The sequence below is a fragment of the Erythrolamprus reginae genome, chromosome 7 (assembly GCF_031021105.1).
Source record: "Erythrolamprus reginae isolate rEryReg1 chromosome 7, rEryReg1.hap1, whole genome shotgun sequence".
Classification (NCBI taxonomy): Eukaryota; Metazoa; Chordata; class Lepidosauria; order Squamata; family Dipsadidae; genus Erythrolamprus; species Erythrolamprus reginae.
This window is the reverse complement of record NC_091956.1, coordinates 68,250,516-68,264,833: the sequence shown is the minus strand read 5'-3', so window position 1 is coordinate 68,264,833 and position 14,318 is coordinate 68,250,516. Positions and strand designations below refer to the sequence as shown.

At 41.8% G+C, this 14,318-nt stretch overlaps 1 protein-coding gene across 2 annotated transcripts in view; it reads left to right on the top strand.

Moving 5' to 3' along the window:
* The window catches only part of TBC1D9 (TBC1 domain family member 9), a 73,379-nt gene that overhangs the window by 37,162 nt on the left and 21,899 nt on the right, over positions 1-14,318 (top strand). For both annotated transcript variants that reach the window (XM_070757750.1, XM_070757749.1), the window contains exons 8-11: positions 5,490-5,660; positions 7,552-7,702; positions 9,441-9,655; positions 13,754-13,871. In XM_070757750.1, the coding sequence (XP_070613851.1) occupies positions 5,490-5,660; positions 7,552-7,702; positions 9,441-9,655; positions 13,754-13,871 (655 nt within the window). The remainder of the gene's footprint in view (positions 1-5,489; positions 5,661-7,551; positions 7,703-9,440; positions 9,656-13,753; positions 13,872-14,318) is intronic.

The window sequence follows — 14,318 nt, the reverse complement described above, 5'->3', positions numbered from 1 at the left end:
TTTTGCTTTCTCTCTCTTTCTCTCTCCCCCCCTCTCTTGCTATCTCTTTCTCTCTCTTGCTATCTCTCTCTTTCTTTCTTTCTCTCTCTCTTTCTCGTACACCACCCCGCAGCACCATCAGCAAAAAGTTGTGAGACCAGAAGCTGAGCTTCCTTCTTCGCGGTACACCTGACCATGTCTCGCAGCACACTAGTGTGCCACGGCACATTGGTTGGGAAACACTGCAGTACATGAACTACAGTTATCAGTGACAATTGGAGTAAAGAGACCGTGGTTCAACTTAGACCACCAAATTGAAAACACTATTAGTGTGACATTTTCATGGCAACCTTGAACATCTAAAGACTATCAGAATTAAAAGTTCTCCTGTTACATATTGTAAGAACTCTGCTTTAAGTACCCTTATGCTCTGGTCATTTTCCACTTCAAAATAGACTTTCATAAGCTTCTAATCTGCCAACACGCTATGTGAACTGTATTTAATTTATTGCATCACAAGTTAGGCAGATGCTTATGTTTCTGTTGAGACAACAGCAGAAACAGAAGACTATTGATGTCTTACTGACTGAGAGAGTATATTTATTTATTAGATTTGTATGCTTTTATAAAAGTATAATTACATGCAGAAGGAGCCAGACATATGCAAACAAATCATTCAGGCAATTAAGAAAATTAAACATTTTAAATGGTCAAAGATTAATTCTGTATTTCAAATTCTGCATTTCAAATTCATTTTATTGCACACAAAATAGGTTTTAGAAATATTATGTGGTATACACATTCAACCAATATATTTCTTTGGATTTTATTGCTTGGATTTTATTTGCAATCTGGTAAATATTCAAAACTCAATGGTTGGCATTTGGTGGACTCAGACAAGCTTGTGAATTTGAGTATTTTTCTTTAGATTTAATCTTAAAACAGTATTTTTAAACAGAAGCAATACATATTATAGAATAGTGGTTCTAAAGCTGAGATTAAATATTATAGATTCTCTGCTCTCTACTATATTGGATTGCACATACAGACTGGTTGAATATCCTTCAAGGAAAACCAAATATTATGATTTGGTATTTATAGTTATGTACCTTAACATTCAACTAGCTCACATTAAGATAAAACCCAACCGAACTCATAAAAAAATGGTAAATCATGGTTTGTAGGACAAATACACAGAGCTAATTTGATGTAATTATGAAAGACACCAAGGTAGAAATTCATGGAGACCATAAACTATATTCCTGTCTTGTCACAAAACATTGGTTGCCGATCAGTTTCCGATCACAATTCAAAGTGTTGGTTATGACCTATAAAGCCCTTCATGGCATCGAGCCAGAATATCTCCGGGACCGTCTTCTGCCGCACGAATCCCAGCGTCCGGTTAGGTCCCACAGAGTTGGCCTTCTCTGGGTCCCGTCGACTAAATAATGTCGTCTGGCGGGACCCAGGGGAAGAGCCTTCTCTGTGGTGGCTCCGACCCTCTGGAACCAGCTCCCCCCCAGAAATTAGAATTGCCCCCACCCTCCTTGCCTTTCGGAAACTCCTTAAAACCCACCTCTGCCATCAGGCATGGGGGAATTGAAACATCTCCCCCTTGCCCATGTAGTTTCTGTGTATGATTCGACTGTGTGCTTGTTTTTTATATATTGGGGTTCTTTTGGATTTTTTAACTTAAAACTGTAATTTAGATTGCTAAATATTAGATTTGTTACTATGTATTGTTTACCATTGTTGTGAGCCGCCCCGAGTCTACGGAAAGGGGCAGCATATAAATCCAATAAATCTAATCTAATCTAATCTAATCCAATTGAATAAAATTGAACTCTTTATTGGCCAAGGGTGATTGGAGACACAAGGAATTTTTCTTTGGTGCATAGGTTCTCAGTAACCTTTTCTGAAAATTCCAGTTGGACTGAAGTATTCTTTTATTTGTTTATTTGCTTACCATTAACATAAGTTGTCGGAAAACTGTAAGGTTAAAAAAAAAATCTTTAACATTCTTCTTCTAGCTCAGTGGTGGAATTCAAATTTTTTTACTACTAGTTCTGTGGACATGCCTTGGTGGCCATGCCATGGCTTGGTGGGTATGGCAGGGGAAGGATACTGTAAAATCTCCATTCACTACCAACTCCAGGGGAAGGTTACCACAAAATCCCCATTTCCTCCTGATCAGCTGGGATTCTGGGGGCAGAGAATAGATTGGAGTGGGGCCAGTCAGGGGTGGTATTTACTGATTTTACGAACTACTCAAAATTTCTGCTACCGGTTCTCCAGAACTGCTCAAAACCTGCTGAATCCTACTTCTGTTCTAGTTTCTTTATCTTCTTGATGGACCACAATTTTCCTTCCACAATTGTTTTCACAATCATAAGTAGATAAGTAATCTAAATCATTTATCATTGCTGTAAGCCGCCCCGAGTCTACGGAGAGGGGCGGCATACAAATCTAATAAATAATAATAAATAATAATAAATAATAATAATAAATACTATAGGATGCCAAAGAAGAAACAATTAGAAGCAAGTATAGCATTTCTTTTCCTAACAAATTAAGAAATAATAAGGTTGTGAGAATTTGGTGGGCCAGTCCTCTATATCAGGGTTCTCCAAACCTCGGTCCATGGACAGGCACCGATCCCCAGCATGCCAGAAACTGGGTCAAACAGACAAGCAACCACGCCCCCTTTGGTTCGTGGAAAAACCACTCCCCACAGACCTGGTTCCTAGTGCCCAAAAGGTTGGGGAGTGCTGCTCTATATCAGTTACCGTATGTTTCATACATACGATAGCACTCAGAAAAGGGGAGAGAAAACGTTCTGCAAATTGTTCCACTGCAGAGCATATTTTTTGCAAGATTACTATTATAAATTAATTGTTCTTATACTTTGTTATTTGGAGACTGTTCTGTTGGGCTCTCTGGTAGAATCCTCCCGGAAATTCACAGATACAAATTTCAGACACACACACGTGTTTGAAAATTCAAAACAATGTTCTTTATACCGAAAATTCAAATAAACTAAGCACTCTTTTTGTATAGCAAAGAGCACTCGTCTCCAAACAAACTGGTAATTTGTACAAGTCCCTTATCAGTTCTGAGATACTTAGCTTGCAGCTGTGAGGCAATTCACAGTCCTTCTTCTTTCACAAAGTGAAACACACTTTGCTCTGCTTTAGTTTCAAAGCGGGGGAAAAATCAGCACACAAAGGTCGAAGTCAGCAAGGCAGGCATGAAACACAAGGATCAGATAATCCTCCACAATGGCCAAACCCACAGGCTGCTATTTATAGCAGCCTCACTAATTACCACAGCCCCACCCAACCACAGGTGGCCTCATTTTCTTTGATAATAATCTCTCAGTTGTTGTTGCCTATGCATCGCTCTCTTCATGTGTGGCTGTATCATTAACTCTTGTTCTGAATCCAAGGAGGAGCTAGATAATTGATCTCCTTCTGAGCTGTCTGCCACACTCTCCTCCTCCCTGTCACTCATGTCTTCTTGGTCAGAGGAGCCTTCATCAGCAGATTCCACCGGGAGCAAAACAGGCCTGCGGCATATGGATGTCTCCCCCACATCCACAGTTCTTGGGGCAGGAGCTGGGCCAGAGCTAACCACAACAGAGACTGTTTCTGAATATTTACTGTATATTAGAAAATGTTCAAAAAATATTTTATGGGAGGATTAAATATTTTGCTTAAAGAGAGAATGTGTGTTTTTTTCAAGCTTTGTTTTAATGCCAGTGCTGAAATCCTTTCTGCAGTTTATCTGATGTTCAGTGATTTTATATGGATCCATATTTACAAGCAATTACTGTGTAGATCTCTTAATTTGGGTTAAAGGCTGCAGGCTGCCGATATAAAGGGTGGGGGAGCAATCTTCCTGCTTTTGGGCTTCAAACACATTTGGCAAAAGTGCACATTTTCTGCCGCAGTGCCTTTTATCTTCAGCTGCTTGGATTACTCAGGCTCAGCACTAAAAGTAGGAGAAAGGAGGGATGGGCGATGAGATAAAAGTATGAGCTAAACTGTTTCCTACCTTAAAGCTTTTAAAACATGGGCACTATTATCCTAGCACAGGTCCAATATCGGTCCTCAGGTTTTGGTTCTCTCCATTCCTGGGCTCTCTATGAAGTACTGTATGTGGGCTCCCCATAACCAGTCCTCTTCCCCAGTTTCTGATTACACGAAGAGACTGAAGAAGTAGCATTGTTTATCCTTGAGAAGAGCAATATTTGGACAGGGAGTCATTGCTCACAGTTGCTCATGCCCTCATCACCTCGAGGTTCGACTACTGAAAAGTGTTTTCAGCTACCGGTTCTCCAGAACTGCTTTGAAAAGTGTTCGGAAACTTCAGGTTGTGCAGAATGCGGCCGCGAGAGCTATCGTGGGGCTTCCTAGATTCGCCCACGTTTCTACAACACTCCGTGGCCTGCACTGGCTGCCGATCGGTTTCTGGTCACAATTCAATAATAATAATAATAATTAATAATAATTTATTAGATTTGTATGCCGCCCCTCTCCGAAGACTCGGGGCGGCTCACAACAAACGATAAAACAATATATATAGGCACAAATCTAATATTAAGAAAAAAACTAAAAACCCTATCATAATTAAAAACCAAACAGAACATACATACATAACATAAATTATAATAAGCCTGGGGAAAGGTGTCTCAAATCCCCCATGTCTGGCGGTATAAGTGGGTCTTAAGTAGTTTACAGAAGACAAGGAGGGTGGGAGCAGTTCTAATCTCCGGGGGGAGTTGATTCCAGAGGGCCGGGGCCGCCACAGAGAAGGCTCTTCCCCTGGTGTTGGTAAAGTGTTGGTAATGACCTTTAAAGCCCTTCATGGCATTGGACCAGAATACCTCCGGGACCGCCTTCTACCGCACGAATCCCAGTGGCCGATAAGGTCCCACAGAGTTCATCTTCTCCGGGTCGGTCGACCAAACAATGACATTTGGCGGGCCCCAGGGGAAGAGCCTTCTCTGTGGCGACCCCGGCCCTCTGGAATCAACTCCCCCCGGAGATTAGAATGGCTCCCACCCTCCTTGTCTTTCGCAAGTTACTCAAGACCCACCTATATCGCCAGGCATGGGGGAATTAAGACATCTCCCCCAGGCTTTCTTATATTTTATGTTTGGTATGCATGTGTTGTATGGTTGGGGTTTTTTAATATAATTTTATTATTAGATTTGTCCCATTGTTATACTGTTTTTATTATTGTTGTGAGCCTCCCCGAGTCTTCGGAGAGGGGCGGCATACAAATCTAATAAATTGAATTGAATTGAATAGAATAAAGTATATGGTATCACTCTTAAAATATTTGACAGGTTTTCACAGAGGAAAACTCAAGATCTGTTCTTTTTCTTGTCAGAATGCAAGACATGAATCACGGATATAAGTTACAGGAATGCAGATTTAAATTGTGTTACTGCTTTAATTTGGAATCCTGTACCAAGCAGGGCTAATATGTTGTGTCATTCCCTTCAGGTTTATTCAAGGGCAAGTAGTGTCCTTTCATCCAGCCCTCAGAGAAGCCTGAACTCTGAGGTGGATGGAGACCAGCACTTCAACTTGAATGGAAACAATGTCCCAACCGTAACCCAGGCCCTAATGACGATGTATCGCCGGCGTTCTCCAGAGGAATTCAACCCTAAATTAGTAGGCTGACTTATTTTTGTTGTTCTTAGTTGTATACCAAAAATGCTGTCCTTGTTCATTTTAAAATATGTGAATGTAAATTACAGTAATACCTCGTCTTACGAACTTAATTGGTTCCAGAAGTAGGTTCCTAAGGCGAAAAGTTTGTAAGACGAAACATTGTTTCCCATAGGAAACAATGTAAAAGCGATTAATGCGTGCAAGGGGGGGGGGAATTGCAAAATGGCGCTCCGCTGGGTGCCGCTGCCCGGCTGTCACCTTTTAAAACAACTGGGGGGCTTCTCGGTGTTCTCCCGAACCCGGGAGGCCGCCGAGAAGCGCCGCCGCCCAGCTGTCACCTTCTGAAACAGCCGGGGGGCTTCTCGGCGTTCTCCCAAATGCCGAACCTGGAAGTTCGGGTTCCGGAGGCTGCCGAGAAGCGCCCAGCTGTTTCAGAAGGTTACAGCTGGGCGCCACCACCCAGCGGAGTCCCATTTTTGCGATCAGCGGTGGCGTTTTCATCCGATCTGGAGGCTGGAAAGGAGGTGGAGAGTCGCAATAGGGAATTTCATGGGCAGAGCTTTGATGTCACGAAGACGTCCTCCTCCAGAACCCGAACCCGGAAGTTCGGGTTTGGGAGCACGCCAAGAAGCCCCCCCGGCTGTTTTAAAAGGTGATAGCCGGGCGGCAGTGCCCAGCAGAGCGCCATTTTGCGATCTGTGGTGGGTTCGTAAGCCGAAAAAAGTTCGTAAAAAGAGGCAAAAAATTTCCAAACCCCGGGTTCGGATCACGAGGGGTTAATATCACGAGGGGTTCGTATCACTGTATATCCATACCAGTTTTTTGATTAAGATGGTGCGTGAAGCCAGTTTAGAAAAATATTGAACATCTTAATTTAAACTTTGCAATATACTATCTTGCCTATTTATTATTTTGAAGAATTAAAACATAACTTACTACAAGTGGAAAAAAATAAGATATATCATTGACAAAAATCTATTTCATTGTTCTCTGAATTGTTTATATGCTTTTATTATTACAAGAACAGTGTTGTACAGTGATGGTGAAAGTATCATGGTTTATCACAAGTAATTGTTCCTGAGATTATTTCCATCATCTGCATCCTCAACTAACATAGAGTTAATTAATTATGTGGCATCAAAAATGTTTTGTTTGATCAAATAAATATGCTTTTGAAATTAACATACCAGGAAAGCTTTATTGTAAGACTAATCAAATGTACCATCCCCAAATCAAATTAAGGAACATAGTTAAATATCAGGATAAGAAGAGTTGTTTCATATTTGGACATAATACAGTGGTACCTCTACTTACAAACTTAATTCGTTCCGTGACCAGGTTCTTAAGTAGAAAAGTTTGTAAGAAGAAGCATTTTTTCCCATAGGAATCAATGTAAAAGCAAATAATGTGTGCGATTGGGGAAACCACAGAGAGGGTGGAGGCCCTGTTTCCTCCCAGGAGATTCCTAGAGAGGCCCCATGGAGGCTTCTCCCTGCCTTTTCTGGCTCTGTTTCCTCCCAGGAGATTCCTAGAGAGGCCCCACACAGGCTTCTCCATGCCTTTTCTGGCTCTGTTTCCTCCCAGGGGATTCCTAGAGAGGCCCCACAGAGGCTTCTCCATGCCTTTTCTGGCTCTGTTTCCTCCCAGGAAATTCCTAGAGAGGCCCCACAGAGGCTTCTCCCCGCCTTTTCCGGTTACAGTTTCGGAAGCTCGGGTTTGTAAGTGGAAAATGGTTCTTGAGAAGAGGCAAACAAAATTGAACACCCGGTTCTTATCTAGAAAAGTTCGTAAGTAGAGGCGTTCTAAGGGGGAGGCACCACTGTATTAATATATTTTATTAACAGCGTGGTTTCCCTGTGCATTTTATGATGTCATATCTATTACTTTTAAGGCAAAAGAATATTTGAAGGAAGAAGCTTGGAAAATGCATTTTGCTGAGTATGGCCAAGGTATCTGCATGTATCGTACAGAGAAAACAAGAGACCTTGCATTAAAGGGCATTCCTGAAAACATGAGAGGGGAACTCTGGCTGCTCTTGTCAGGTAAGTGTCAGTAGGTAACTTACTTCTAGAAGGCTTCGTCAGCAATTGGTTTACTTGCTCCTGGGAAACTCATCATGTACAAAGTAGGAGATCCAAGCATTGGCTGCGAGAAAATGGAAAGTAATAGTGGCATTGCTAAGCATTTTTATTCAGGAGAACATCTCTCTGATTTCGTCAGAACTACCTATTTATTATTTATTATTTATTTATTAATCAGATTTGTATGCCGCCCCCTCTCCGCAGACTTGGGGCGGCTAACAGCAATAATAATACAATGTAAACAAATCTAATATTTAAGTTAATTTAAAACCCCAATTTAGAAACCAATCATACATACTGACATACCATGCATACATTTTATAAGCCTAGTGGGAGGGAAAGTCTCAATTCCCCCATGCCTGACGACAGAGGTGGGTTTTAAGGAGCTTACAAAAGGCAAGGAGGGTGGGGGCAACTCTGATATCTGGGGGAAGTTGGTTCCAGAGGGTCAGGGCCACCACAGAGAAGGCTCTTCCCCTGGGTCCTGCCAGACGACATTGTTTAGTTGACGGGACCCGGAGAAGGCCCACTCTGTGGGACCTAACTGGTCGCTGGGATTCGTGCGGCAGAAGGCGGTTCCTGAGATAATCTGGTCCAGTGCCATGAAGGGCTTTATAGATCATAACCAACACTTTGAATTGTGACCGGAAACTGATCGGCAACCAATGCAGACTGCGGAGTGTTGGTGTGACATGGGCGTATTTAGGAAAGCCCATGATAGCTCTCGCAGCTGCATTCTGCACGATCTGAAGTTTCTGAACACTTTTCAAAGGTAGCCCCATGTAGAGAGCATTACAGTACTCGAGCCTCGAGGTGATGAGGGCATGAGTGACTGTGAGCAGTGACTCCCGGTCCAGATACGGCCGCAACTGGTGCACCAGGCGAACCTGGGCAAACGCCCACCTACCTACCTACCTACCTACCTACCTATCTATCTATCTAATTTATGTGCTGCCAAACTCCTCAAGGACTCTGGACAGCCTACAACAAATAAAAACAATATTTGAAAGAACAATTTAAAAAGTAATTACAAAACCCTAGTAAAAGCCATACATATCTCTCAATATCTCTTATGGCCAGATCTAGATGGTATGTCATTCAGTCAACTGCCCGAGGTCTCCTGGAAAAGCCAAGTCTTTACAGCTTTGCAGAAGGCCACTAGTGTGGGGAGGGTACAGATCTTTGGAGGCAGCTGGTTCCAGAGAGTTGGAACTGCCACAAAGGAGGCCCTTCCCTGTGGCCCTGCCAGTAGAACACATTACAATAGTTGAGCAGTGAGGTAATAAAGGCATGAGTGACTGTGTGAAGAGCCTCCTGGTCCATGTAGGGTCGCAATTGGTGGACCAGGTGAACTAGCTAAAGATGAGGGATATTGATCCAATCTCAGCCGGGAATCTAGGAGGACTACCAAATTTAAGGCTCTGGATAAACCAAAGTCAACGTTCCATTCTTTTCCACATCAAGCACAAAATTCAGAAACGGTTTCCATGGGGAAACAAAAGTACTTGATCTGTGCAGTTAATTTGATTCTTGGCCTACATCTATAATCTCTCCCTCTCCCTCCCTCCCTCCCTCCCTCCCTCCTTGTTTTTTTGCTTGCTTGCTTGCTTGTTTGTTTGTTTGCTTGTTTGCTTGTTTGCTTGTTTATTTGTTTATTTGTCTATTTGTTTATTTGTTTATTTGTCATTTGCATTTCTAGGAGCAATAAATGAAATGGTTACCCACGCTGGCTATTATGAAGACTTGGTAGAGAAATCTATGGGGAAATACAATCTCGCAACCGAAGAGATTGAGCGGGATTTGCATCGCTCTCTTCCGGAACATCCAGCCTTCCAGAATGAGATGGGTATTGCGGCTTTGCGGCGCGTCCTAACTGCGTATGCATTTAGAAATCCAAACATAGGATATTGCCAGGTATCATAAAATAGATTCTTTCACTCATTCTAATGCTTTTATTGTTTAGTCCAGTGTTTCTCAGCCTTGACAAGTTTAAGATGGGTGGACTTCAACTCCCTGAATTCCCCAGCCAGTATCTAGTGGGTGGGGAATTCTGGGAATTGAAGTCCACCCATCGTAAACTTGTCAAGGATGAGAAACACTGGTTTAGTTGAATTTTCAGCTGAGGACAGATCTCGAAAATTCAGATTACTGATGGTGAACCTATGGCACGGGTGCCAGAGATGGCACGTGAGCCATATCTGTTGGCACACAAGACATTGCTCTAGCTCAGCTCCAATGTGTATGTATGTGCTGGACAGCTGATTTTTGGCTCTCACAGAGGCTCTGGGAGGGTGTTTTTGGCTTCTAGAGAGCCTCTGGGGAGATGGGGGAGGGTGTTTTTACCCTCTGCCAGCTCCAGGAAAGCCTTTGGAGCCTGGGCAGGGAAAAACACGAGCCTACTGGGCCCACCAGAAGTTGGGAAACAGGCTGTTTCTGGCCTCCAGAGGGCCTCCGGGAAACGGGGAAGCTGTTTTTGCCCTCCCAGGTATTGAATTATGGGTGTGGGCACTTGTGCATACACAATAGCCCCCGCCTATGCTCTTTGGACACCCAAGGAAAAAAAGGTTTGCCATCACTGTCTATATAACACTGATGCATACTAACTAATTTAGATATAAATTCATAATCCATACATCTGCAGAGTTTTCGGAGAGGGGCGGCATACAAATCCAAATAATAAATAAATAAATAATAAATAAATGTACCACTGATAATAGACTTTGGTTCAGGAGGATAGGCTTCACAAAGGCAACACATCTTTATATCGGTACATATAGCATCCAAAATACTTTTTATTCCCAATAGACTGTGCTGTGGGTCTTAGAGAACACTAATAAAAGAAAAAAAATGCATTCCGTTTTTGCATATGCTTCATTGTTGTCTCTGCGCAATGGATATTTTTTGTAGAATGTTACTTTGCAAAATTTCAAGGAACCCTGTGAATAACAAAACACATGATATTGAAGTGTTCAGCAATGATTTAATTTTCCAGTGAAAAGGGTTGTATTGAGGTTTGCTGAAAATGTAAACTTTGCGCCTGCCTTGGGACTTTATCTAGATCCAGTGTCTCAAACTCAAAGCTTCCAAAGTGTTGCATTAGCCTTTAGCTTGAGGACCTCGCTTCTTTTACTTTTACTTTTCTATTTTTGCTGAGTAGAGATATCTTCCCTAATTCGTTTTCTTCTGCTCTTCTCTCCTTGCCTGGTTGAATCTTTTCTCTTTCTTTCTTTCTTTCTTTCCTTTTCCTATCATAGATAGTCTCCGCTTGGTTGTGCCTGTCTATCCCATTATTTGCCTAGCAAAGGAGGATCTTTGTGCTTATGCACTTCATACCAAACCCCACCTCTTTCCCTTCCTAGGGAACCCCGACTTCCTAATGCCTTTGCCTGAGAATTCAGCCCCACTAAAAAATTGACAAGAGTTGACAGGAGTTCCCAGGCAATGCCATATTTCATTGTGAGAGGACTTGTGCGCCAAAGGCATGGTTCAGCTAACCAGGTCCGGTTGTTGCTATGACACCTGCTGGAGTTGGGCAGTGGTGAACCGGTAAACTGCCACTGCCAGACTAATCGACTTCTTGCATAATTTTCTGTGCCTTAATCTGGTGTCCCAGGTGATGTTGGGCAGGCCTTTACTTCTCACAAACTAAGATTTTAGGCTACAGAAAATAATTTAGAGGGCTGCATGTTTCAGTCCCCTGAGCTATAGGATTGGTTAGACAGTACATATCAGCTTTATAATACAAAATTCTGGCTAGTCTTGTGATCCAGGCAATACATGTTTTAAAATAGAAATTACAGTGTTCCCTCGATTTTCGCGGGTTCGAACTTCGCGAAAAGTCTATACCACAGTTTTACAAAAATATTGATTAAAAAATACTTCACGTTTCCCCCCCTATACCACGGTTTTCCCCACCCAATGACATCATATGTCATTGCCAAACTTTCATCCGCCTTTAATAAATATTTTTTAAAATAAACTTTAATAAAAAAACATGGTGAGTATATAATCTAAATGGTTGCTAAGGGAATGGGAAATTGTAATTTAAGGGTTTAAAGTGTTAAGGGAAGGCTTGGGATACTGTTCATAGCCAAAAATAGAGTATTTACTTCCGCATCTCTACTTCGCGGAAATTCGACTTTCGCCGGAGGTCTCGGAACACATCCCCCGCGAAAGTCGAGGGAACACTGTACATTTTAAATATTGGACTTCTGAACTGGTTTTTGTATTTTTATATGTTGTGAGCCGCCCTGAGTCCTCGGAGAAGGGTGGCATATAAGTCCAATAAATAAGTAAAGATAAATAAAATCTATTGGAAAAAAATGTAGGGAGCAAGAAGTGGGTCACCTTATTCATAATAGCAGATCTGAAATATTTTTGTCATAGGGCATTTTAAAATGTTAAGATTACCTTCACTCTAATCAGGAGTGGATTCTAACTTTTATGTCGCTGCTGGTTCACTTCCTCCCATGCTGGGTGGCCGGGCCTCATGGGTGTTTGTACATGCACAATGCTGAATTTTTTTAAAAAAAAATTAAAAAGCCCAAAACAAGATGGCAACACATGAGCAGTGCTGAAAATTTGGCTTCTTCGCATGCTCAGAAGAAGAAAAAATCCCAGAAAAAAATTCTCCCCCCCCCCCAATTATTATTTTTTTTTAAAGGCAGATTCCATGTACCGGCACTGATCAAACCGGTTCAGTTATGTCATCGTGACATCACCAGCGAACTTGGAGGAAACCACTTCTATATATTTTCTTGGACATATATGGGCATTGTTTGAGCCCCTCCCCCCAAAATATTCAGCTTCTTTGAAGGGCAGCTGGCAGATAGGAAGAGCTGTTCACACTGAATTGAAATTTTCCTGTTCCTGAATTTTCCTGTTTTGGACTCCAACACTGCGTTTCACTTGTATCTTCCTGTCTATTGGAAGAAGCTCTTGTTCAGGATTCCAATCAGCCATGTACAGTGATACTTCATCTTACGAACCCCTCGTCATACTAACTTTTCGAGATACGAACCCGAGGTTTAAGATTTTTTTTGCCTCTTCCGAACTATTTTCACCTTACGAACCTGCCGCCGCCGCTGGGATGCCCTGCCTCCAGACTTCCATTGCCAGGCGAAGGCTCCCCTCATTGGGAAAACCCACCTCCGGACCTTCCGTTGCCAGCGAAGTGCCCATTTTTTTGCTGCTGGGATTCCCCTGAGGTTCCCCTCCATGGGAACCCCCCCATTGTGCGATGCTGCAGGGAAGTCCCAGCAGGGGAATCCCAGCATAGCAAAAACGGACGCTGGCAAGGGAAGTCTGGAGGTGGGGTTTCCCAGCGAGGGAAGCCTCAGCGAAATCGCAGCATCGCAAATGGGGTGAATTTTGGGCTTGCACGCATTAATCGCAATGGGAAACATTATTTTGTCTTACAAACTTTTCACCTTACGAACCTCGTCCTGGAACCAATTAAGTTCGTAAGACAAGGTATCACTGTATTCCTGGAAGAATCTTGTAGTCTTTATTATCCACTGTCCTTTCTTATTTTCTTTCCTGACCAATACCAAACATTCTGTTACTACTGAATATTTGTCTCCATAGGGCAGTTTCTGGGAGTTTATCATCTTTTTTGCCTGTTTAGATGAATGGCCCTCAATACTTGAAAGTTGTCTTGTTAGGAAGATATACATTGAGGGTTTACAACTGGCACTAAGAATATAAAACTTATGGAGTCTATGGTGCTCTATGACCTTGCTTGGTGGTTTGCTTGGAGACACTAGGTAACCTCAGCAAATCAATATATTTTTCCTATTAATGTTTTATTATCCTCGTCTAGCCTATTAAAACTATACTTAATCCTTCCTGTGATTTTCCCGTGAGAATGAATGTTGGAGACTCTTTTGTTTTAAGTCTCATGGGAAACATTTTTGCAATCTTAAGTCATAGTAAGTTGCTCCTCATATGTATATTGCTAAACAGAATCTGTTACGAAAAGTTTATCAACTCTGTGTCTTAATTATTTTCTAGGCCATGAATATTGTTACATCAGTCCTACTCTTGTATGCAAAGGAAGAGGAAGCATTTTGGTTGTTGGTAGCTTTATGTGAGCGCATGCTGCCAGATTACTATAACACAAGAGTTGTTGGTATGTTAATAAAAGTAATAATTGGGAAATTATTTAAAACTATCAAAAAGTTAAATTTGAGCTGCAGGTTTGGATGATTGACTTGATTGATATGGAATAATAGTAGAGCTAGTTCAGTAAGTAGTTATCTGTATTACATTTTTATGCTTTCTTATTTCATATCACAGCCAAATGTAAGGTACATGTATTTTGTTCCTAATATGTAAAACAAATCCATGTTTTTCATAAACTGCAGATATTGCTAAAGTTGTGGTGCTTTGCCTGGTTATTTAAATTGGAAAACAATTATTAAAATAGGCTATTACTAATAATAACAATATTTTTATTTACAGCCATGCGAATCAGACAAGTTAATGCATGCTTTTTAAAAGGCTTCTTTTCTGAACAAAAATTGTGTAGCTTATAGATAAACAACTTCTTGTTCACAAGATGATTTGAGCTGTAGTT